The sequence below is a fragment of the Branchiostoma floridae genome, chromosome 5 (genome assembly GCF_000003815.2).
Source record: "Branchiostoma floridae strain S238N-H82 chromosome 5, Bfl_VNyyK, whole genome shotgun sequence".
Lineage (NCBI taxonomy): Eukaryota > Metazoa > Chordata > Leptocardii > Amphioxiformes > Branchiostomatidae > Branchiostoma > Branchiostoma floridae.
In genome coordinates, this window is record NC_049983.1 from 22,759,626 (window position 1) to 22,781,993 (window position 22,368).

Genomic DNA, 22,368 nt, shown 5'->3' on the forward strand with positions numbered 1-22,368 from the left:
TCAAAGTTGAGCTGGAATAAGTGACTTTGCCAAGGCAACATAGGGACTTGTTAGGGAGTCCTGGCATTACTACACCATTATCAATGATTATGGAAATCTGTGTAAAGTACATATACTATATAGTAAGGTTCTTTAAGCAAAACCAATGGGTACTTACATTCATTACTTTATGACAAATTGCCAACCTGATAAAGTTATTTATGGATGTGTAAAGTACACTTCCTAAGGCACAATGTCAGGGCATGGACCCACTGGGTATCGAACCCGCTACCACTTGATTCCGAGCACTTTTCTGTCACAAACAAACAAACAAACAAACAACACAAATTCATTTCTAGCCTGTCCGAGTAAACTCCAAGTCATCCTGACCTTGTCCCTCCCCCATCGATGGACAGGATCCGAACTCCTCTGCCCTTCACTGGGTCCTCGTATCCCAGCAGGCTTAGCGTCTCCCTCACCTCCTCCACGAGTGGCTGGTACGGGTTGTCACGGTAACGCAGCAGCACAGGAATCGCATTCTCCTGGAGTCATGGAGGTCAAAGGGTTTAGATTTGAGAATTACTAGAAAGTACCAAGATACGCCAAATAGCAATTGATTCTTCCCTAGAATGTTTTCATAGACTCCTACTTGGAACACTAGTACTAGTACTAGAACAGAGAAAGCCTTGACTTCTACTAGTTCTAGTTCTACCAATAGGTGACACAGTTTCTCTTGTTGAAATTAATAGACTGAGGCTGAAAACAAAACAACAGTTTGTTTCTTCTCTATATCAAGAATCTTCCAAAGGAGAACTTAAAGCATTCATAACTAAGAAAACCCTCACCTTGACAGCTACCACCCTACGTAAGAAAGCCCTCACCTTGACAGCTACCACACGAGCCTCCGGGAAGCTGATGAGATGCTTGGTGAGTTCCTCCACGCGGAGTAGCCGCGCCATGCCCGACCCAGCCTGCCTTGTCGCCCGCACCAGCTGTCGCGTCCTCACATATACGCTCGTCTTCGAGACAAAATCCTTCTTCGCCCTGCTCATACTGTCCTGTGGCTTCCTCGTGGACCGTTCCAAAGTTTTCAACGTCCTCTCGTCAACCGTTACCAGCTGTTTCTCTCCCTCCATCTCTTTGCTAACTTTTATAAACTCTTCCACAGTGGCGGCTGCACTATAGTGGTCTGTCTTCATATCCTTTGCACTGTCTTCTGAGCGAGGTTTTGAATATGTCGGTGACGAACTTTCAGCTGACTTTCTGTTTACCAGCCTACTTACTCTTACAGCGTCCTTCAAGTTGTTTAGTTTCACGTCTGGCAACTTGATAGTTGGCATGTTAATCTGGTCTCTCAGTCCGAGTGCTTTTCTCTGCAAGTCGCTCGTGACGCTGAGAACACTACTGGAGGCTGAATCGTACATTTCCTTCACCCTCGTTAATTTCTTACCCTTCGCGTCGCTACCCGTTTCGTCCGAGGAAGACTTGGACATGCGTCCTGTATAAAATGGCAGCTGGTACACTCTGAACAGGTACCTTCCCAAGAACAGCTTGGTGGACTGCTTTCCACTGTGTAGAAACCTATAGCTACAGGGGGTTGCACTTCTACTACTAGTATTTGAAGGCAACCCTCTATTTTGTCCGTGCACGCCGATCCTATTGCCATTGCAACAGCAACATGACAGAAAACATGGCGTTCTGCAGTTCCGACTCATAAACGATACCAATGGTAGAGACATCTTGGAACGTGTGATGGCTAGTTCACTGTTTATTTCCTTCTGAATCTATTTCTAAAGATTTCTATTTAGTGTCCTGATGAAGGCGAACGTTACCTGTAAGGGAAATACAAATTAATAACAATGAATGTATTAAAACATAGATTTTTGATTTAAATAATTTGAGCAACAGTACATGCATATAGTTCAGTAGTCACTGTAAATGCGATTTTATGATGGACGTGTAACAAACGTACGTAGAGTAAGAGTAAATAATGAGTGGTGTGTTGAAAAGCACAACATAATAGGCAGTAGACTAGCGTGCGGGTTGAATGTTTAAACCACATGTCATCCTGGCTTGCCATAACAATCAACGGTTAGTTGGGGAACCCTGTCTTTGCTGGGTGCCAAGCACAACAACAACAAGATTGACCTATGACCTGATGAACTGGATGACGTGACATCACGCCACACGCCACATGAATCATCATGTTCTTCTTCCTCCCTAAATCGCCAAATTATGACAGTCTGATAATCTATTACACAACCTTACCCACCAGAAAGTCAAATTTGATTGTATTTTGATCAATTTAAGATGTAGAAGCGAGAAGAACTCGCAATTTGTCATTTGTTTACCTTCCAAGATGAAGGAACAAAAACAACTGACGAAAACAACAACACACACGGAACGAAAGGTAGAAAACTTACCGAGATAATTCGACAAAGACCGGCATCCTAGTAGACCGTTATGACTACCACAAAGTGCCCCGGGACTGATCAGTCGAAAGTAGAAGCTTTGTATGTAGTTTAAAAGCTTGAAAAGCGACGAAATCTCCGCCTGTTTTGGTCAGGCTGGGGTCAAGGTAGCGGGATCAAACCGGAAGTGGTACTGTATACCCAGGGAACGAGGGGAGTCCCTGAGTACACTGGGTTGTAAATTTCCTCCCGTTGATTGGTCGATAGTAATCATGTGATTTAAAATCCAACATGGCCGCTTCCTGTTGGTAGATTTTGTAACTTTTTGCACGTGTTTTGCTCCAAATTTCGCATTTTCTCACCACAGGGACAACGCCTCTTCGAGAAAGTCATGCTGACGCCAAGATTTGATATTTCGCAAGACCGAAACAGCCTCAAGATTGTCATCAGGGCCCCATGCGCCCGAGTTTCGGACACAGAAGTTTACATCGAAGACACGGAGTTCAAATTCTACTCCAAACCTTACTACCTGAGACTGAACCTCCCCGGCAAGGTGGTCGAAGACGGGCGGGAGAAAGCCACGTATGACGCCGATAGAGGAACGTTCACGGTCCTGGTGCCCAAGGAATGTCCTGGTGAGCACTTTGAAGGACTGGATCTACTCACAAAGCTGTTGGCGCCTAAAGGAACCAGGTCGGCTGCTGGTGCAGGTGTGGAGGTTTTGGGAACAGGTTCGCTATTATTGTTGTTTTTCTGCGTCTTATACCTTGCATTGGTGTGTATCTCGGTGTTGCAATGAATTGTTTTCACAACGAGTGCTACCTCACATTTATCTGGCCATTTCTTTACTCCTCCATGTGTCACATAGATTTGCATGTGTATGGAACCAGTTCACAAGTGATTGAACGATTGAAAACTAAACAGTTCACAAGTATGTGTAAACTATTGGAATCCTACCAATTTTCAGTTAAGTGTATTGGGGAACATAATGATTCACAATTATATGTATTGGGCACCTAACAATACACAATTATGTGTAAACCTGCCGGTTTACAAGTATGTGTTTTAGAATCCTACCAACTTCTGTTTGTTTGTTTGAAAACATAACAGTTCACAAGTTTGTGTAACTCTACCACTCACTATCCATTGTTTGATTATACTGCTGGTGGGTCCCTGATGCCTTTCAAGACCTCAAGTCTTTCAGGGATAAATATGTTGTCACTGTTCATGTTGCATCTGTTCTCTCCCCAGGTGCAGATGATGCAAAAGATGAGGAGGAGGAGGAGGAGATTGACTGGCAGGTGGAACAGGTACCATGGTGGGAGAACCAACCACAAGCTGAGGTGCAGCCTGGGATGAAATATGGGTTTGCCAACAGAAGAAGTGGTGTCTTCAGTAAGCTACAGGTAAACTATTCAATGCCATATCAATATTGAGTCTATATAATCAAGGTGTGCGGTCTAACAGAGGTGAACTCACTAGACAGAGCCGCATGGAAGCACAGTGTGAAGACTATCCGACTGCTGCCTACCCCTGTGTCAGGGATCCCAGCAGCAGTGTAATCAAATACTGAATACTACCACTACTACATGTACATATGTATCATCAGTCACCCTAGGGCATCAAGTGCTGATGCATGGTTGGCTTTTTTTGTGGCACCACGAGACAAAGGACAACAACAACTCTCTTTGGAAACTAGCTGATCAGTACTAAGTCGGTTTTATCAAAGAGGTTGACAAACACAAATATACTAATAAAGATACAACCTGTGCCCTGCCCCAGGAGGAGCTACAGGATGTGGTGGATGTGAGAGAACCAGACAGACTGACTCATGCGGAGTGTCGGGAGGCTCGGCTGGCAGCAGAGCTGGAACAGTTTGATCCTGATCACTACCTGTAGGTGTTGTATCCTTGTGGTCTGTTACAAAGAGCTTGTATGTAGAAATGAGAAAAATATCAGACCTTTTATCAATGGCAAAGATGAAAGTCATAAAATATGAATGTAAATTTCATTACTGTAAATCTTTAAATTTCTGCGGCAGTTTCATTGAATGCATGACACCATGAATATGTCTCCCTTTCTTGTGAGTACTAGTACAGAATTATTTCAGCCGTGAACCTCAAATGCCACAAAACCTAATTCCCCCTGCTACTGCACATTAAAGCCATGGCATAAGCAGATGAGTTTACAGTATCTTGGAAGATACTGTCTTTGTGATCTATCACTCACACACACACACTATGTCAAAGTAAATCCTGATTTTGTTCCTCATATAATTTTTGCAGTGCTGATCTTTATGAGGATGATGCCATCCAAGAACTACTAGGATACAAGCCTCCTTGGACAGAGGAACTCCATAAGCTAAAGACGAAAGTCTTGGGTACTGACTGCAGTACAGACCAGCCTGGGGAAGAAGCTGTGGTGTTCAGTGAAGAAGAGAAGGAACAGCTGTTAAGTCTGCCCAAGAGAGAGTACTTACTGGATGGAAAGACATTGCCAGTGGTGTGCTTCAGTCTGGTGGACATTTTGTTTGCCTATGCCTACAACTACAGGACTACAGAAGGAGAGGGCAATGTGGAGTCTGCATGGACAATCTGCAAACTCAGCGCAACACTGTCCTGGCTGGAGGTGGGTGGATGGTTGATTTGGTTTGTTTGACATGTATGAAAGAAGTGTGCAAGAACACATAATTATTTACTCACAACTGTCAAATTTTCTTAGCAATCCTAACAAAATCAGAACAGCTGCTCATCAATGGTCATTGGAAATCCATAACTGTTACTTCACAAGCTCGTTAATCAACTAAATGTTTTAATTACAAAAATGTTTTAAATGTTTAAATTGTTTTAATTTTAGGTTCTTTTCTTATAAGAGGAAATATTGTATAACAGTTATATACACAGACATGTACACTGTACTTCAATTATCTAAAATGTCTGATGTGTTACTCATGGAAATGTATGACAAAAGATTTGAGGTATACAAATAGATATAGGGTGATGCAGTTTTGACCTTAATGTTGTGCATTGTATTGTAATATACCGGTAAGCATGTTGATAATAGGCTATTAATAGCTAAGACTTTGGGAATCATGTTCAGTTATTTTCCCTCCCCAGAGCTTCTCCAGCCTGCGTGAGGCTGTCCTGTCCTCGTGTCGGCGTTCCCTCGGCTTCCCCCTCTACCGAAGCTGGGACCTGACCAGGGCTGTGTTACAGGACACCATGGATATCATCACTTCAGGTCTGATATGTTCTACTCTTGTTTATTTACTTTCCTTGAGTAGGAAAAACACTTTCAGATGAAAAACCTTAGGGTGACAAACTTGTTATTGTGTACTCATTTAACGGGGCTGGTGTAATGGCCGAGTGGGCAGAGTGTTTGCATTGTATTTGGTAGGTCATGAGTTCAACCCCTGGCCTGACTCTGTAACCAAAATGCAAACTTTTTTCTGTGCTTTTGAGTCTATTCAGAGCATGCTTCAAATTGTAGTAGACCATTGTCTTACAACCATTACTCTGACTATCCCTCCATGTTTCTTGGCTAAATGATCTACAATTCTCTTACAAAATGCATGCTTTTTCCTATGCACTTTTTTAATCCCCCCTCCCCAGGTAGAAGACGTATCCTGCGCTGCCTTCTCCACATCCACAGCCTGCTGTCTGCAGACGACAATAAGTACCTCCTGAACGACCTGTATATCACAGACTACTGTGTGTGGGTGCAGACTGCTGGGGACAAGGTCTTCTGCTCCATGGCTCTGGCACTGACAGAGGTATTTACTTTTGCAAAAATTAATGATACACAATTAAAGTATGCTTAGTGGTGCAAATGGCATGGCCACAAGATTTTCTTCTCCATTTATCAGGCTTTGGCTAATGTAAGTTTCTTAAGGATTGCTCATGAATACAGTAGGATTAGGGTATAACCCTGCTGTATGTGATTGTTTGTCTTCTGTAGGAAATATTAACTTTAAAAAGTGTTCTTGGTCATGTTACAGGCAAGTCATCTTTATTTTTTTATTGATCTTCTCCCTGACACCTAATGCAGTGAACAATGCCAATTTGGTGCCAAATGGCTACCTTAGCAGGCTGAAGATAAAAACTACTCTAGTTAAGAAACTTGTTGCTGTTCTGAAGCATGATTTACAAGCTAATGTTTATGGAAAATGCCATAGCCATAGCAATTAATTGTTGATTAAGCATTTAACCTCTTGATTGCAGATCCACTTGTCTAAATCAGAGATGAACCTTGACCTGGAGGAGCTGGAGCATGCAGCCAGACTGGTACAGGAGGAGGAGGTCGTTGACCCCATGGCAACCCTCAGTCTGCAGGAGGCTGGAGCACAGGACAGGTGTGGTACAACAACAGGTGTGCTGGAACCACCTGTGGCTGAGATGGGGAAACTGTCTCTGTCTGGCAAGGTGGAGAACAGTGCAGAGAAACTTGGACAGGAAAACCTTTTGTCTGACTCTGATGACAGTGACGCTACCAGTAGTACAGAAACTGATTCCTCTTCAGAGAGTGAAAGTGATGCTGAAGAAGAAGAAACAAAAGGAGGTGACAATCTTAAGGCCATCACCCAGAAACCTGACCAAACAACATCTGATCATGAAACCATTATTGACAATGAGAGTGGAAGTAATGCTGGTGAAGAGGAAAGAAATGCAGATGACAGGACCATCACCCAGAAACCTACACCCCAAACAACATCAGAAACAATTATTGACAATGAGAGTATAAGTAATGCTGATAAAGAGTTAACAAAAGTAGGTGACAAGGCTGACACCCGGAAACCTGATGTGCAAGCAATATCTGTGACCGTTGTTGACAATGGCCTACAAACTAATCATCCTTGTGGGACTGTGGGTGATCAGAAAGAAGAGAAAGATCTAGAACGTACGTGGTTGGAAGTCCCAGATGTGAATGACAGGTACAGGATAGTGGAGGAGGGAAGATGCTGTGATACAACAGATGGGTGTCTTACTTTCAGTCAGAACTCGTCAAGTAAAAAGCAGCTTATAACAGAACTGGAGAAACATAGTGAGTTGAACTAGAAGCATAAACATTGCTAACTACATGTATGTTAATGTTTATTTGTTCAGCTTAGCCTTGTTAGTTTACGGAGGCTCCCATACTCATCCCTTGGTGAGGGTATGGGAGCCCCGGTAAACTAACAAGGCTGATACTCGGGCTAGAGAATATGTGGGATATTCTCAAAGACCAAGTATCTATTGTATCATATTCCTTGCCCATTACCAGTTGCTGAAAATTGGTACTTGTTTAAAGACTATGACACTTTTCAATAAAAGCTGACAGTTTTCAAATGTTCCTGTGTGAGTTTGCAGACATAAACCCTCAAATTACACTAGCCACACCTGAACTACTTGACAAGTACATGAAACACAAAACAGTGCTTGGGACAAATCAAACTTTATTCCACATTACAACCTTAAAAGTGTGAAGCAAGAAAGTTTCACAAAGATAATACACAAGTGTTCTTAGTACTGGTAATAAACTGCTGCATCTTTAATTCATAATTAACTGTACCTCAAGCAGACATACAATGTATTCAGCAACGATTCTACTGTGATTGTAGAAAGGTCAGGGATAAAGTTCAGTTTGAACACTTCAAAGCTTATACGATACAATGTGCCTAGTCCTTTGACATCCAGGTCGTTGGGAGACAAAGTAGAAATGAAGATGGGGAGCTGTATTCAGGTTCACTTCGAAGACAAACAAATTTATACAATTCAATTGACAGAAGAGCCAAAACCTCTTCACTCTCAAGTAAGCAGACAGAAATACTGTATGTTTTAAATTCGTAATGTTTGACATACCACCAGCATTGCAATAAAATTTTATATACACCTTGCAGCACAATACTATTTTCATAATACATATGATACAATAAATATTCGGTGATTTCAATTTCCATGAATTAATGTCATACCACAGCTGTAGTTAACATAGTCAAGTTCAAGTACAAGCAACTTTGGAACGGAAACTACAATGACCAATTACTCTTAGCCTTTTTCAAGGACACAAAGACATTAATACTTAAAAAGTACTTTAGACTATACCTTCACCTCTTTTATAACATTCTTACACTGGAAGAACATTATGAAATATCACATTGCACAAAGTTTCTTATTACCATACTTAAACCATTTGGATTCTGCAGTTTAATATCATTTTGAATCTTTGATAAAGGCAAAATATTCTTAGCCCAGCAGCGTTTCACACTGTACATAATTGGAAAGTGTGGGCAACTTACAACTGTGCTGAGCAACACACAAAACGTACAATTCAAAGGCTGTTTAATACATTACTACATGGCTTTACGTCAGAACTAGAATCAGGTCATTTTGGGGACATGTCTTAGTTTTGAGGTTAAAAATTGTAATCTTAAAACTTGGGGATGCAAAGTGACAAGGATTTGCGAGCATGGCAACAAAAAGAATCAGAATTGAATGTTGAAAACTGTTGCCAATCTCAGTTGTTCTTCAAAATAAGCAGATCATCCGATATGAGATTGTCATTTAAATCTTACATGTCTCCATTTCCCCTTCACATTTCTATGTGTTACTGTTAGTGGGATGTAGTATCAGTCTTTTTCCCAACTTTGTTTCATAAGGATCACCCCAATGCAATAAGGGCTTTTCCAGATCCACCTTCTCATGTACAGGTCAAGGGTTAAGTCTACATTCAACACAAGCAGATTGCTCCCCCTCGAATTTTCAGTCGCACACCCGTCAACATTTTTCAAGAGTAGTGATTCAATTACTCTGAGCACATGACTTGACACGAGCAATCTGCTTGTGTTAAACAAATTCCAAAATGAATCACACGAACATTTTATGCTAATGTATATAGCATGGTCAAGACAAAACTTGTTCAGAAGTCAGGGGCCTTCACCTTCGACTTGTGCATGTGCAGTTGAATCTGTGAAAGTGCCTATACTTGAAAGCAAAGCTAACATATTGATGCTGTCATGCTCCACACGTTTTTCCAATCCTCCAAGACGTCCCCTACTTCTTGTTGGCCTCGCTGAGGATCCTGAGGATGTGCAGGAAGAGGTTGATCATGTCCAGGTACAGGTTGATGGAGGCCAGGATGTACTCCTCGGGGGACAGCTTGTGCATCAGCATGGACGTGTCAAACACGATGAACAGGCAGAACAGGATGGCCCCTCCCACCGCCAGACCCATCTCCATGATGTCATTACGGGGGAAGAACAGCTGTGAAAAATATAACATGAGCTTTACTGCTGTCCTAAACTGAAGTGGTATCATTAGTGATGAACAGGCAGAACAGGATGGCCCCTCCCACCGCCAGACCCATCTCCATTAGGTCTTTATGGGGGAAAAACAGCTGTGAAGATATAACAGCACCAGAGTTTCACACTGTGTCATTACTGTAATACACAAACCCATCTCCATTAGGTCGTCAGGGGGAAGAACAGCTGTGAAAAATACAACATGAGCTTTACTGCTGTCCTAAACTGAAGTGGTATCATTAGTGATGAACAGACAGAACAGGATGGCCCCTCCCACTGCTAGGCCCATCTCCATGATGTCATTACGGGGGAAGAACATCTGTGAAGAACAACATAAGCTTGTTATACTCTGGTACTTTGTAGGATAGACCTACAGGCAGAACAGGATGGCCCCTCCCACCGCCAGACCCATCTCCATTATGTCATTACGTGGGAAGAACAGCTGTGAAGAACAACATGACCTTGTTATACTCAGGTACTTTGTAGGATAGACCTACAGACAGAACAGGATGGCCCCTCCCACCGCCAGTCCCATCTCCATTATGTCATTACGGGGGAAGAACAGCTGTGAAATATACAACACGAGCTTTACTGCTGTCCTAAACTGAAGTGGTATCATTAGTGATGAACAGGCAGAACAGGATGGCCCCTCCCACCGCCAGACCCATCTCATTATGTCATTACGGGGGAAAAACAGCTGTGAAGATCAACATGAGCTTGTTATACTCAGGTACTTTGTAGGATAGACCTACAGACAGAACAGGATGGCCCCTCCCACCGCCAGGCCCATCTCCATTAGGTCATTACGGGGGAAGAACATCTGTGACGAACAATATCAGGCTTGTTATACTCTGGTACTTTGTGGAATAGACCTACAGGCAGAACAGGATGGCCCCTCCCACCGCCAGACCCATCTCCATGATGTCATTACGTGGGAAGAACAGCTGCGAAGAGAACAATATGAGCTTGTTATACTCTGGTACTTTGTAGGATAGACCTACAGGCAGAACAGGATGGCCCCTCCCACTGCTAGGCCCATCTCCATTAGGTCATTACGGGGGAAGAACAACTGTGGAGAGAACATGAGCTTGTTATACTCAGGTACTTTGTAGGATAGACCTACAGACAGAACAGGATGGCCCCTCCCACCGCCAGAGCCATCTCCATTATGTCATTACGTGGGAAGAACAGCTGTGAAAAATATAACATGAGCTTTACTGCTGTCCTAAACTGAAGTGGTATCATTAGTGATGAACAGGCAGAACGGGATGGCCCCTCCCACCGCCAGACCCATCTCCATTAGGTCATTACGGGGGAAGAACAGCTGTGAAAAACAGAACACAAGCTTTACTGCTGTCCTAAACTGAAGTGGTATCATTAGTGATGAACAGGCAGAACGGGATGGCCCCTCCCACCGCCAGACCCATCTCCATTATGTCATTACGGGGGAAGAACAGCTGTGAAAAATATAACACAAGCTTTACTGCTGTCCTAAACTGAAGTGGTATCAGTAGTGATGAACAGACAGAACAGGATGGCCCCTCCCACCGCCAGACCCATCTCCATTATGTCATTACGGGGGAAGAACAGCTGTGAAAAATACAACATGAGCTTTACTGCTGTCCTAAACTGAAGTGGTATCATTAGTGATGAACAGGCAGAACAGGATGGCCACTCCCACGGCCAGGCCCATCTCCATTAGGTCATTACGGGGGAAGAACAGCTGTGAAAAACAGAACACAAGCTTTACTGCTGTCCTAAACTGAAGTGGTATCATTAGTGATGAACAGGCAGAACAGGATGGCCACTCCAACTGCCAGGCCCATCTCCATTATGTCATTACGGGGGAAGAAAAGCTGTGAAAAATAAAACATGAGCTTTACTGCTGTCTTAAACTGAAGTGGTATCATTAGTGATGAACAGGCAGAACAGGATGGCCCCTCCCACTGCCAGACCCATCTCCATTAGGTCATTACGGGGGAAGAAAAGCTGTGAAAAATATAACATGAGCTTTACTGCTGTCTTAAACTGAAGTGGTATCATTAGTGATGAACAGGCAGAACAGGATGGCCCCTCCCACTGCCAGACCCATCTCCATTAGGTCATTACGGGGGAAGAACAGCTGTGAAAAATAAAACATGAGCTTTACTGCTGTCTTAAACTGAAGTGGTATCATTAGTGATGAACAGGCAGAACAGGATGGCCCCTCCCACTGCCAGACCCATCTCCATTAGGTCATTACGCGGGAAGAACAGCTGTGAAAAATATAACATGAGCTTGTTATACTCTGGTACTTTGTAGGATAGACCTACAGACAGAACAGGATGGCCCCTCCCACTGCCAGACCCATCTCCATTAGGTCATTACGCGGGAAGAACAGCTGTGAAAAATATAACATGAGCTTGTTATACTCTGGTACTTTGTAGGATAGACCTACAGGCAGAACAGGATGGCCCCTCCCACCGCCAGGCCCATCTCCATAATGTCATTACGGGGGAAGAAAAGCTGTGAAAAAAAAACCATAAGCTTTACTGCTGTCCTAAAGTGAAGTGGTATCATTAGTGATGAACAGGCAGAACAGGATGGCCCCCAGCTGTGAAGAGAACAAGATGAGCTTGTTATACTCGGGCACTTTATAGATTAATAAAACATTAACGTTACTGTTTTAGTGTTGTCATTATGACATTTCATAGCATCCTTTTAGCTTGTGTTCAAATCATCAAATAACAAACAGCCATACTTACATGTAGGAAACCTGCAATGACGAGGATCCAGAGAGCAGAGAACAATCTGGAAAAAAAATTAAGTTGCTTATTGACAGGACATAAAGAGACTCAAGTATGCCCATAATTAATGATCACATCAATGATGTTAGTGATTTTATGCCATGGGCATCTTTTCTAAGTTATCTAACATAGACTCATCTAACTGTTGTTTGTTTCGGTCTTCATCGTGCACTTGTAAGTAAATAAACTTCAAATAAATATCTAGTGTACTTCAGAAGGTAGGAGAGCTGAAAAACTTACTGCACAAAAAGCATGCACATGTGTATTGCTATGGCTGGCCTAAACCTCTGTCACATCTATGGTTGATAACCAAAATGTGTAGACTCCTTACCCTGCCCCCCATGAGCTGTAGTCCTTCTTGCTCTGCAGGGTGTAGAGTGTCAGACCCACACACACCGACAGGGTCAGGGCAAACGCCTGAAGCACGATCGCTTGGTCATAGAACGTCACTGAGGAAGAGCAGATAGAAGATAGAGAACTTGTAATCAATTCAAGCACATTTGGGACTTTTCTGTGAAGGTTGGTAAGAGTACAAGACTACAATTGGCACAGTCAGAGGTTCAGCTCAAGAAAAAATGAAATCTTACAATCTTTTTTTTTATGGATAGCAAAGGCCAGGAGGACCACAGGAAGAATAGCTATATGTAATAGAAATGTCAATGTCAAAGTCTTGCAAAGAAGACAACACACAAACATCATAATAATCATAACTCACCTACAGTCCCAATAGAGTATGCTTCCACAAATGTCTGTGAGAATGAGACAAACCAACATGATATGTTAAAGTGGACAAAACAAACATTTTTCAAGCATAGGTTATGTTTGTAAACAATCTAATGATAGACATGTTGTCCTCTTGACATGTGCCTATGGGGACTGAAAATTTTTGGGCAGACTGGAAGTGGTCGTCTTGAGACCAAGTTTGACTGGAACTTTGGTAGAAATTACATGTATAAACTCTACACTACTTCACTCTTGCAGCAACAGTATTTTCATGAGGATTGCCTACAGATGTAAGAAGTAACTTACAAAAGCTGCCAGTAGGTACATGTTGGTGGGGTACTCTGTACGCTTGATGTGTAGAGCCACCAGGATACCCAGGGAAAGGAACAGGGCAAGCATCAACAGGTTGGGACTGAAACAACAGAGTTTGGACATGTGTCAAACAGTACAATATATTTCTTTATAACTGCTAACACCAGCAGGCACATGCTGACCTAATACAGCAATAGTGCCTCTAAAGATTACATTCAACTTCCAGTGTCCGAAGTGATCACATCACTAGAAAAAGTTTGATGATGCTTATAGACTGTCAGAGAGGTGTGCCAAAGCACTACTGTGACAGAATGTAATGTAATGTAATCAGGAATGTAATGGTTTATTCAGTAAGGAACTCGAAGGCGACAAAAGTACACTCTAGTTTCGTTCTTATTACAAGGCTTGACATACAAATAACCACATGATTACTTTTTACGCCATGCTTGTAGACAGAGAGAAACTGAGGACCAGCAAATCATTTGTAGCTTTGACACTATGGGTACTGTGAACAGACTTGTACATACTACATAGTAAACAAAGGTACTGGGGATAGTTAGGATGTAGTATTTACCTTCCTTGTACAAAAGTCTTGATAGCCGGTGTGTAGATGAAGAGCGCCCCCATGATGGTGGTGAGGGCCAGCTGCATGGACAGGATGCCATACACCTTCCTCAGGAAGGCTGCAGGGCAAGGAAAGATGTCAATATGTGTATCTACATCAGATCAAATCATTGTGTGAGTCTAAACTGTTACATGGTATATTATAAAACTAGCAATCAGGTAGCAATCTAGGTATCTAGCAGTATTGTAGCTCTTCAAATACGTATTTGTAGAGAGGACAAAAACCAAGGCAGTTCTTTCCCAACGTCATCTAACTTCTAACCAATCCAAGGCCGGCAGCATGATCTGCGTTGTCTGCCAAACAGATTCTCAGCCCAGCCTGGCTATAGTGGTTCACTTGGTATCTTGTTTAGGAAATTCATAATGAAAGGCCTACAGTATTTTTTCATTGATATGCAAAACAATGTATCATATACTTTTATGAGAAGATTATTTGCAATGATATTTGAATCTTTCAGAATTTCTCCTTGTACTTTTGGACATACGTTTTGCGTTATAACCCCTGAATTATGATGTCAATCTCATAAATCAGGAAAAGAGGATGTGAAACCAAACTACCCACAAACATGAAAGGGGGAGGGGGGCATGAAACTACATGATTTTCCCACCTGCACTTGACAGTTAAGGCTGCATAAAACTCGGATGAAAGGAATATCAACGTTACGTCTGAAACAGATTTTTTAGGCCCTGTGGTAACTGTAAACACCTGAGCTGAAGAAGTTTCATAAATGTGTCGTATAATCATTTTTCCCAAGAACTCTACTCTACTCTGTGGCCCAGACAACTTAGGTGTTAAATCCAAACATATGCAGCCCTTGCATCCAATACCTGATTATAAAACTTACCCATTCTGATGTAGACATGTGAGGAGGCCACGTTGGTACCGTACATGAAATCGTCCATGATGGAACTCTGTCCCTTTCCGCTCGGCTCGGGGTTCGCTACAAACGTGGGCAGTGGCACTGAGGTCGCCATCTTTTCTTCGTCTCAGATCTGAAGTGTGAAACTATCGAGAATATTCTGGTCCCTTTCCTTCTCTAAAAACCTCGGATATCACTTCTGAACACTTGAACAACGACTTGAATATTTGGTGAACCCTACAAAATGTTCACTGGAGGTAAGTGTTCGGAAATAAGGATTACAAACGCTCCCAAAACACTGCCCAACACTTGGAACACGTCGTCTTTCCCGATCACAACAGTTTGACGTCAGGCGTCCAATCACACAACGAGATCCTTCCGCCGCAGAAAATAAATCGTACAATAAAGCGTAAATTTCTTAAACCCTTGGTGGAATGCGGAAAGGTATACTAATTATTATTCCGTACCATTGAATCTGCTAAGTAGATACTCCAGCTGTTTGTTTTATCAATAAACTATTCTTTTTATTATGGGCGAGTAGCATACTACTGAAGTGAAAGATATCCTTCCGCTAATACATTACGTAATGGAAATGGGCGGACCCACTTTCGGCAGCGCCTTCAGTCTGGCGAGCAATTAAGATACTGCAAAATCACATTAATCCTGAAATTCTTGTAATTTGCATCATATTCCACTCGACGTGTTATGTGCAAGATCTAAATGTAGCATGTATGATATGATGTCATGAAATTTAAAAAAAAAGACCCACAACAAGTGAAACAGAAATAATTTTATTGCATGATTGATGCATGGAACTGTATCATTTAATGGACTATTCTTTTGTAAGATATTCACTAATAGGGCCGAGAAGTTGAAAAACAATGCATGGAAGAAGCGGATTGTAGAAAATACAAAAAGCACAACAATTATGCCAAATAATAGCAACAATTTGCTTCAAATAATAGCAACTGTAGCCTGATTTAATATCGCTTATAGCAGCCCGCCCAGCCTCCTCTGTGGGGAGGGCCAGTTATTGCCATGGAGAGCGGAGTTTGTGCTACACAGACTTAAGCAACTGGATATGATTTTGGAAACGACTAGACATTTTAGACAGCATCCACTGTCTCTTCACTGTCAAAAACTGTTTAGAACGTCTGACCGTTTCGGGTTGGGGTTTTGTGCGCGTTAAAATTTGCGCGTTAAAACTTGCGCTTTAAAAACCTGCGCGTTAAAATATGCAAATTAGCTGATTCCCTGGGGATTTGAAAACTTTTTTGCAGTTTTAAACTTAAAAGCTTGAAGAAGATAAGACAAAATGAAATTAAGTATCATATTGTTGCATTCTAGAGGACAAATATCCCTTTCCAGGAGTTTTAAAGTGGTTTTTAAACATTAAGTTTTAACGCGCACCAAAGGTTGATATTTGCATGTGAAACAATCTGCTTGAGAAAAGATGAAATGAAGCTTGTAGAATGGAAAAAAGCCTCAAGCAGTTATATCTTATGATATAAAGCCTCACACTAGTAATTTTTCCATGTATTTGTGTCTAATTCAAGTGATTTTGAAATCTTCTGGATATGCAAATTAGCCTATTCCCAAGGGACCTCAAAATTAGGGGCTTTTCAAACCAAAAATTCAGGTAACAGATGTAAAATCACATTTTTCTGCCTAAGAATTTCTCAATGCACAACTTAATTTTTTAACGCGCAGATTTTTAACGCACAGAAAACCCGTTCCCACCGTTTCTAAAATAATATACAGTTGCTTGAGTAACTTATTTGGCGTACCTTATTACCTGCATGTCTAACTTTCATCAAAGCTCAAAAGTTTATCCGATTTTTGGTAATTTACTAAACTACCACAGCCAGCACCTTGAGTTCCAGTGATACACGACCACTTTAATGTGCTACAGAAAATCAAGTAAGATCACATGTCTATAACTCTCGTGAGTTTACGTTCTGAAGTGGTTGGTCATCAGTATTGATCCTGAAGAAGGCGACTGTGGTCATTGAAAATTTGATCCATGTATACTTTTGTCTTGAAAGAAAGTTTAGCATTGAACATGTACTATGATAACTACCAACACAGATAATTGCAGAATATATTCTTTCCTAATCATATTAACAGGTTACATTTGTAAAAAAAAAAAAAAGATTTAGCTTCACATGGCAACTGTAGATCAAGGCATGCCACGCTTCAATTTAGAAAGTAAATATCACATCTAGTTCCCCTGGGAAGTTCATAGCTGGTGCTGAATGTAATTGCAGAACCCACAAATTCTAGAAAATGTGGGGCTTTTCGTCTCCCTCTGCTTCCAAAAAAGAAGTCAAACCCAACCTGTTTAGAAATAGCCAACACTAGTATTAGAGTAGAAAATTGTTCATGACTGTCCATTGACACTATGTTTATACCATGTAACGTTACTTGCAATTAGCCCTTGGGCATGAACTTGCAAATAAACTTTATTATTAATGATGACAGACACATAGTAAAACCTGTCCAATGTGACATGTCAAGGGACTTCAGTAAAGTGTTCACACAAGCAAATGGACCACCAATACAATAGCCAGCAGGCCCTTATGCAGAGAATGTCACTATTAAAGACCATTTCATAGCAGTGTGTAATGTTTTATAACATAACATAGAAGAATGTGTCACAACGTGTAGATAAAAATGAGCCATGTGTCTCATAAAATAGCGACTGAATCTTTCTTCAGTCTTTTCCAAATGTCACACCAAGGAGCTCACAGATGTTCAATGCTCCATCATTTGTGTGTTTCAGTTGCTGTTGTCACTGGTGCAGGCTCAGCTCCTTCGATAAAGAGTCTCAAGTCTTGAAAAAAATTTTATCTCCTCTTCTTGGACTCCTTCCCCTTGCCCTTCCGACCGCTGCTCGCTGCTGGTGGGGCTACACTTTCGTGTCTCCCTCCTCCTGGTTTGGACCCGTTCTGGAGCTCTTCTACTGGCTCCTGTCAGGAAATTTGCACATGTTATTGTAACACTAATCAGTGATATGATATTATGCCAATAATTTCTGATCATGATGATGGTGATGGTTTGGCTATCCTCTTCTTCTTCTTCTTTGGGGGTCACAATCATGCTCTCTTTATGAGTGACCCGTTGTACATTTCTGTACACTACGGAAATTTTCACCTCAAACAAATTTGTATGGGAGTGTAATAACTGTGTATGATTATTATGTATTTATGTATTTATTGTAATTCGATGACACCAGTTGACTCTTTCTGCATACATAATTTACCCCCCCCCCCTCCCAGCTAGACTGTAAACAAACAATTTGGGTGTCGCCAACTGAAAACAGACGAAGTTACCGAAATATTTACCTGTTCTTCTGCCTTCCTTGGGAGTAACACAACTGCCGCTATGGCCACCATCTGGAAAATTGCCCCAAGAAACAGCCCCCAGTGCAAAATCTTGTCAAAAAGTGTTTCTGGCGGAATTTCGACTCCGTCCGCCATCTTGGCAAAGTGGACTCTTCCATCCGTAATGCGCATGCGTAATGATAGCCAATTAGAGGTTCGATTGTTGGTCACGTGACAATTTTTAAATCGCAGTGGGAAAGCTGGAGTCAGTCGTGTTGTTGTTTCCGCATTTTGGTGAGGGTTTGTTCGCCGATTTTTACGAATTTTTGGTCAGAAATATCACTTGTAGGTTGACATTATAATCCCGAAAATAACTGTGAGGTGGCAGGAAGCCTGGAGTTGAAATTCGAGGAAAGACAGGTGAGTAAAAAGAAGATCAGACGCGAGCTTGGGCTTAGATGGCAAGAAATTTAAATTTTCACATGATTTGTTTTGCATGATGATGATTCATTGTTGTACATGTACAGAACAATGCATACCTGCATACAATGGAAAACAAAACTCTAGGTGTCAAACCTAATCAAATATAACAGAGGTATGAAGTCGTCAACTGGTGCACTTTGTAGGTAACAGATCTAAACATCTCGCGGACTATGATACTGCATCCAGTGAGACAAGGCTTCCAGCCTGTTGTGTCCTGATCTTCTACAAAAAGTACAAGTACTGAAGTAGTGTTGTTGTTATACAACTAATTCATGTTGTTCCTCTTTTCCCCTTGTAGGACGTCAACTTTTCCCAACCATCATACCAACAGGGCCATGGAGAAAAACAAGGAAGGTAAGAAGGAAAACATTGTACTTCAGATGGAGTTGTTATATAATATATGTATTTTAGCATATTATATTGATTCTTTTGCTAAAATGTGCAGAATTAATATAACTTCAAATATCAATGTTCCATTATATGAATAAAATTTGAAATATGTAACGTTAACATGTAACGTTATTACCATCTTGAAAAAAGGTTCCATATTGGTATCTTTACATACATGAAGCTACAAAAATATTCGGGTGCCACAGACAAAAATTACATACTAGCACCAATTTTGGGTGCGCCAAGATGCACATGCACCCAGTATTTCGAGCCCTGGATACTCTCCAAGCAGAGGTAAGGCTCCGGCTGTTTTTTTTAACGTTTTTAGTCGTTTTTATCGGGCTTTCTATTTTGTCATTTTTCTTGAATTACGCCAGCCAAACTTAGGTTAGGTTTAGGTTAGGCTGTTAGGTTTTGACACAGCAAGATATAAAAAAAAAATAGAAAGCCCGATAAAAACGACTAAAAAATCGTTTAAAAAAACAGCTGGAGCCTAACCTCTGCTTGGAGAGTAGCCCTGGACACATATGTTCTATATGGTACCACTTCAGGTTGCCAGGTGGCGATGCTGATTGACCTGGGCAGCCCAGCGATGACTGGGCCTGTGGTGACTGGGAAGGAGAACATCACAAGTACCAGCAGTGCTAAGAGCACGCCCAGCAAGAGCCCCCCTCGCAAGAGGAGCGCCCTGCAACCAGTCAATGGGGACAGGACAGAGGGTAAGTTGAATTGTTTACAGTCTGAAGCAGGGCTGTCTCCTGGACAGGACCCATCCGTCTGTCCTGGGACAGAAATTTGCTTGTTGGGCAAAAATGATTTTACCCAGTCCAATCCATCCAAAACAGGACTTGAAACTGCTGAAAATGTACTTTTATTATAGAACCATGAAAATCAACAACATATGTTCTTCCAAATAATGAATGGGATTATGGGACAGAAAATTTACTTCCCAGGAAGGAGTTTTACCTCTGGCATTGCTATTGTTTTTGATTGCGTATATGTGAGTTTGCACCAATACAAAATTCTTTTGATGGACTTGAGGTCTGGAACTAGAAGAAACATTGCAATTTTGGACCCCCTAACAGTATTTTCAGGTACTACAGCAGTATGAAAAAATTAGTTGTCACCACCCCCTTCTTGTGGGTAATATGGACAGCTGGTTTGCCCTACAAGGTCAATGACCTCAATAATAGGCTAATTGGGACTTAAAACATTTTCTGGCAAATCTTACCTCACAGTTTTACACTTAACTTGAATGATGAATACACTTGTTACACAATTTTTTGTTCTATAGGTGTTGTTGTTAGTCCTTCATTCAAAAACTTCAAAGATCAATGAGTCATGCTGTCGTCAGGTGGCAGTTACTAACTGAGTTAGATAGAATTTTTTTAGAAAGATAACTGCAGGCAAGTGGCATACATGAAAGGTTTCACAGTGTACATGTACAGTGGATGCTTGTCCTTCATTCTAAAAGAAGATCATTGATTGGTTAGTAGGGAACTGCAGTTTATCTGGTTGGGTAGGTCTGAAGATGGTTGTTAGATAAAATTACTGTAAAAGCATTCAAGTTTGTGGTAGAGGGATAATGAACAGTAGTGTTTGCCGTGGTTTTAAGTTCACGATAGTGCCATCAACTGTTGTCACTTACTGAAATGGGAAAATGTTTGGGGTGGTTTTGAATTTGCAGTGAAGCAGCCACTGCGAAAACCACTAACATAAAACCACAGCAAACATTTCTGCCTTTACAGTACATCATATAGTGGCAGAATATCTGCAGCCTGCAGGCAAATGTCATAAACGGTGAGAGGGGTGGCCTATAATTTACACACTTCTAATGTGCTACACAGTCTTTGGTAAATTCAGAAGCGTGACAAACGTCTGTAATGTCTTGCGTTAATTTCAAGCACTTACTTTAATTTGGTGATGTTGAATAAGAATGGTCAAGTTACAAATTGCATGGAATTAAAACACCTGATTACACCTTACAGGAAAATGACGGTTTACTTTAAAATTAAATGTGCCTCTGTAGAGATCTACCCAAGCTTGAAATGTAGGTCCTAGAGTGAATTGAAGGTAGTTACTGAACCACTCTGTGATCATTAACTCCCTTGGGAAACTGTACTGTAGTCACTGGAGGACTAGGAGAATTCAGTATTGAATGCCAAGTATTGTACCGTTCCACCAAACCATCAAAGAGTTGACTTTATTAAGGTTAAAAGGCATCATTGATATGGCTATTTCATTGAATAAATATGAGAAAACGAGTACAGTCTGTACATTAGTACTAGATAGCCCATGGTGGTACAGTCCACTGCCACCCCTTGATGATGTTCAGTGAATGGAACGGTCCAGGATAATTGGGGGAGCATCTCGCCTTGCATGACCAATGAGAGGCTAGACAATCCTTTCAAAACTGATCACCTTTGGGCATTCCAACCGATGGCTTTGTTGGCTGAAGCCTGTGCCATGTTGGAACACTGGGAGATGTCAGTTCATTAGGGAAGAAAAACCCGGTGCTTGGCCATGCTTCTCTGGAGTGTAGTTGGAAACCAGACCATCTTAGACATAAGGCACAGCCATGGAGGAGATGCTGAGCGTCTTGAAGACACACTGGGAGGATTTCAAGAGGATTGCCGGGCTGGAAGTCCTGGTCACCGAGGGGGTTGACCTGGTCCTGACCTGTATACTGGTGCTGTTTGTTTTGGGAATCGTTATAAAATCATGCGTCCTTCTTGTAAAGGGATGTGTGGTCGGAGTTCGCTATATACGCGGTAAGATGACATCATATATAACATTATAAGTATCGATGTATCTTAATACTGTATTTACATGCCATGGTGAACAAGACCGTTTTACGACATATAATACGATTATTTCTAGGGGATTTTAAGCCTTCCTTTGTCATGGGATAATCTTGTGGTTTCTAGCGTCCTGCATTTGTTTACCTTTCCCTGGAAAGCTAGCTCCCCCAGGAGCATTATGGAATGAATGACGCAGTTATGTGGGGCGCAGTGTAGCTTTCATGTGCTAATTTCGCCCAGACAAAACATTTGATAATAGGATCCCAGTCAAGTAGGCTGGATATCTTATTTGACATTTTAGCCATTGTAATTGGATTTGGGTGACATCTTTTCCTCTGTTTACCTAAATTCAATTTGTATCATTTTCTAAGCTTGTGTAGACATATTATATATCTACTCA

The 22,368-nt window shown here is 41.6% G+C and overlaps 5 protein-coding genes across 15 annotated transcripts in view; 2 read left to right on the forward strand and 3 right to left on the reverse strand.

Annotated features, from left to right (window-relative positions):
• Positions 1-2,587, reverse strand: part of LOC118416292 (calcium-independent phospholipase A2-gamma-like) — a 28,787-nt gene extending 26,200 nt beyond the window's left edge. Inside the window, exons 1-3 of the mRNA XM_035821381.1 lie at positions 2,403-2,587; positions 861-1,811; positions 370-521 (exon numbers count right to left, since the gene is read on the reverse strand). Coding sequence (XP_035677274.1) covers positions 370-521; positions 861-1,718 — 1,010 coding nt within the window. The 5' untranslated portion in view covers positions 1,719-1,811; positions 2,403-2,587. The remainder of the gene's footprint in view (positions 1-369; positions 522-860; positions 1,812-2,402) is intronic.
• Positions 2,588-2,619: 32 nt separating this feature from the next.
• LOC118415390 (protein SHQ1 homolog) lies at positions 2,620-8,544 on the forward strand. Its single transcript, XM_035819971.1, has 7 exons — positions 2,620-3,121; positions 3,648-3,796; positions 4,173-4,285; positions 4,676-5,018; positions 5,507-5,630; positions 6,002-6,162; positions 6,611-8,544. The coding sequence occupies exons 1-7, from the start codon at positions 2,782-2,784 to the stop codon at positions 7,442-7,444; spliced, it is 2,064 nt and encodes a 687-aa protein (XP_035675864.1). The 5' UTR covers positions 2,620-2,781; the 3' UTR covers positions 7,445-8,544.
• An 863-nt stretch (positions 8,545-9,407) lies between these two features.
• On the reverse strand, positions 9,408-15,304 carry LOC118415389 (protein lifeguard 4-like). Of its 10 annotated transcripts, none has more exons than XM_035819960.1 (7): positions 14,957-15,301; positions 14,062-14,170; positions 13,482-13,587; positions 13,168-13,201; positions 12,784-12,901; positions 12,411-12,456; positions 9,408-9,628 (listed from the first exon to the last, which is right to left on the reverse strand). In XM_035819960.1, exons 1-7 carry the CDS (start codon positions 15,084-15,086, stop codon positions 9,419-9,421), a joined length of 753 nt encoding a protein of 250 aa, XP_035675853.1. In that variant the 5' UTR covers positions 15,087-15,301; the 3' UTR covers positions 9,408-9,418. The 10 variants fall into 10 exon arrangements, with proteins under 10 accessions (XP_035675853.1, XP_035675854.1, XP_035675859.1 ...); XM_035819961.1 differs by lacking the exon at positions 9,408-9,628 and adding an exon at positions 10,145-10,363; XM_035819966.1 differs by lacking the exon at positions 9,408-9,628 and adding an exon at positions 10,400-10,486.
• Positions 15,305-17,575: 2,271 nt separating this feature from the next.
• On the reverse strand, positions 17,576-18,506 carry LOC118416108 (protein MANBAL-like). Its single transcript, XM_035821182.1, has 2 exons — positions 18,316-18,506; positions 17,576-17,940 (listed from the first exon to the last, which is right to left on the reverse strand). Exons 1-2 carry the CDS (start codon positions 18,484-18,486, stop codon positions 17,818-17,820), a joined length of 294 nt encoding a protein of 97 aa, XP_035677075.1. The 5' UTR covers positions 18,487-18,506; the 3' UTR covers positions 17,576-17,817.
• Positions 18,507-18,525: 19 nt separating this feature from the next.
• The window catches only part of LOC118416107 (dentin sialophosphoprotein-like), a 12,671-nt gene continuing 8,828 nt past the window's right edge, over positions 18,526-22,368 (forward strand). The window contains exons 1-3 of one of the 2 annotated variants that reach the window (XM_035821181.1): positions 18,526-18,714; positions 19,076-19,131; positions 19,719-19,886. In XM_035821181.1, coding sequence (XP_035677074.1) covers positions 19,113-19,131; positions 19,719-19,886 — 187 coding nt within the window. In that variant the 5' untranslated portion in view covers positions 18,526-18,714; positions 19,076-19,112. Of the gene's footprint in view, positions 18,715-19,075; positions 19,132-19,718; positions 19,887-21,466; positions 21,939-22,368 lie in introns of those variants that run through there. The other variant, XM_035821180.1, reaches the window with a different exon arrangement.

Excerpts from the sequence above, each read along its gene's own strand:
- LOC118416108 (XM_035821182.1), bottom strand. The coding sequence starts at position 18,486 with ATGCGCATTACGGATGGAAGAGTCCACTTTGCCAAGATGGCGGACGGA. Across the intron at positions 17,941-18,315 it reads CAAGGAAGGCAGAAGAACAG|GAGCCAGTAGAAGAGCTCCA; the intron begins GTAAATATTTCG and ends ATTTCCTGACAG.
- LOC118415389 (XM_035819960.1), bottom strand. The coding sequence starts at position 15,086 with ATGGCGACCTCAGTGCCACTGCCCACGTTTGTAGCGAACCCCGAGCCG. Across the intron at positions 13,588-14,061 it reads AAGACTTTTGTACAAGGAAG|TCCCAACCTGTTGATGCTTG; the intron begins GTAAATACTACA and ends CTGTTGTTTCAG. Across the intron at positions 12,902-13,167 it reads ATACTCTATTGGGACTGTAG|TGACGTTCTATGACCAAGCG; the intron begins GTGAGTTATGAT and ends GCTCTTCCTCAG.
- LOC118415390 (XM_035819971.1), top strand. The coding sequence starts at position 2,782 with ATGCTGACGCCAAGATTTGATATTTCGCAAGACCGAAACAGCCTCAAG. Across the intron at positions 3,122-3,647 it reads TGTGGAGGTTTTGGGAACAG|ATGATGCAAAAGATGAGGAG; the intron begins GTTCGCTATTAT and ends CCCCAGGTGCAG. Across the intron at positions 5,019-5,506 it reads CAACACTGTCCTGGCTGGAG|AGCTTCTCCAGCCTGCGTGA; the intron begins GTGGGTGGATGG and ends TTCCCTCCCCAG.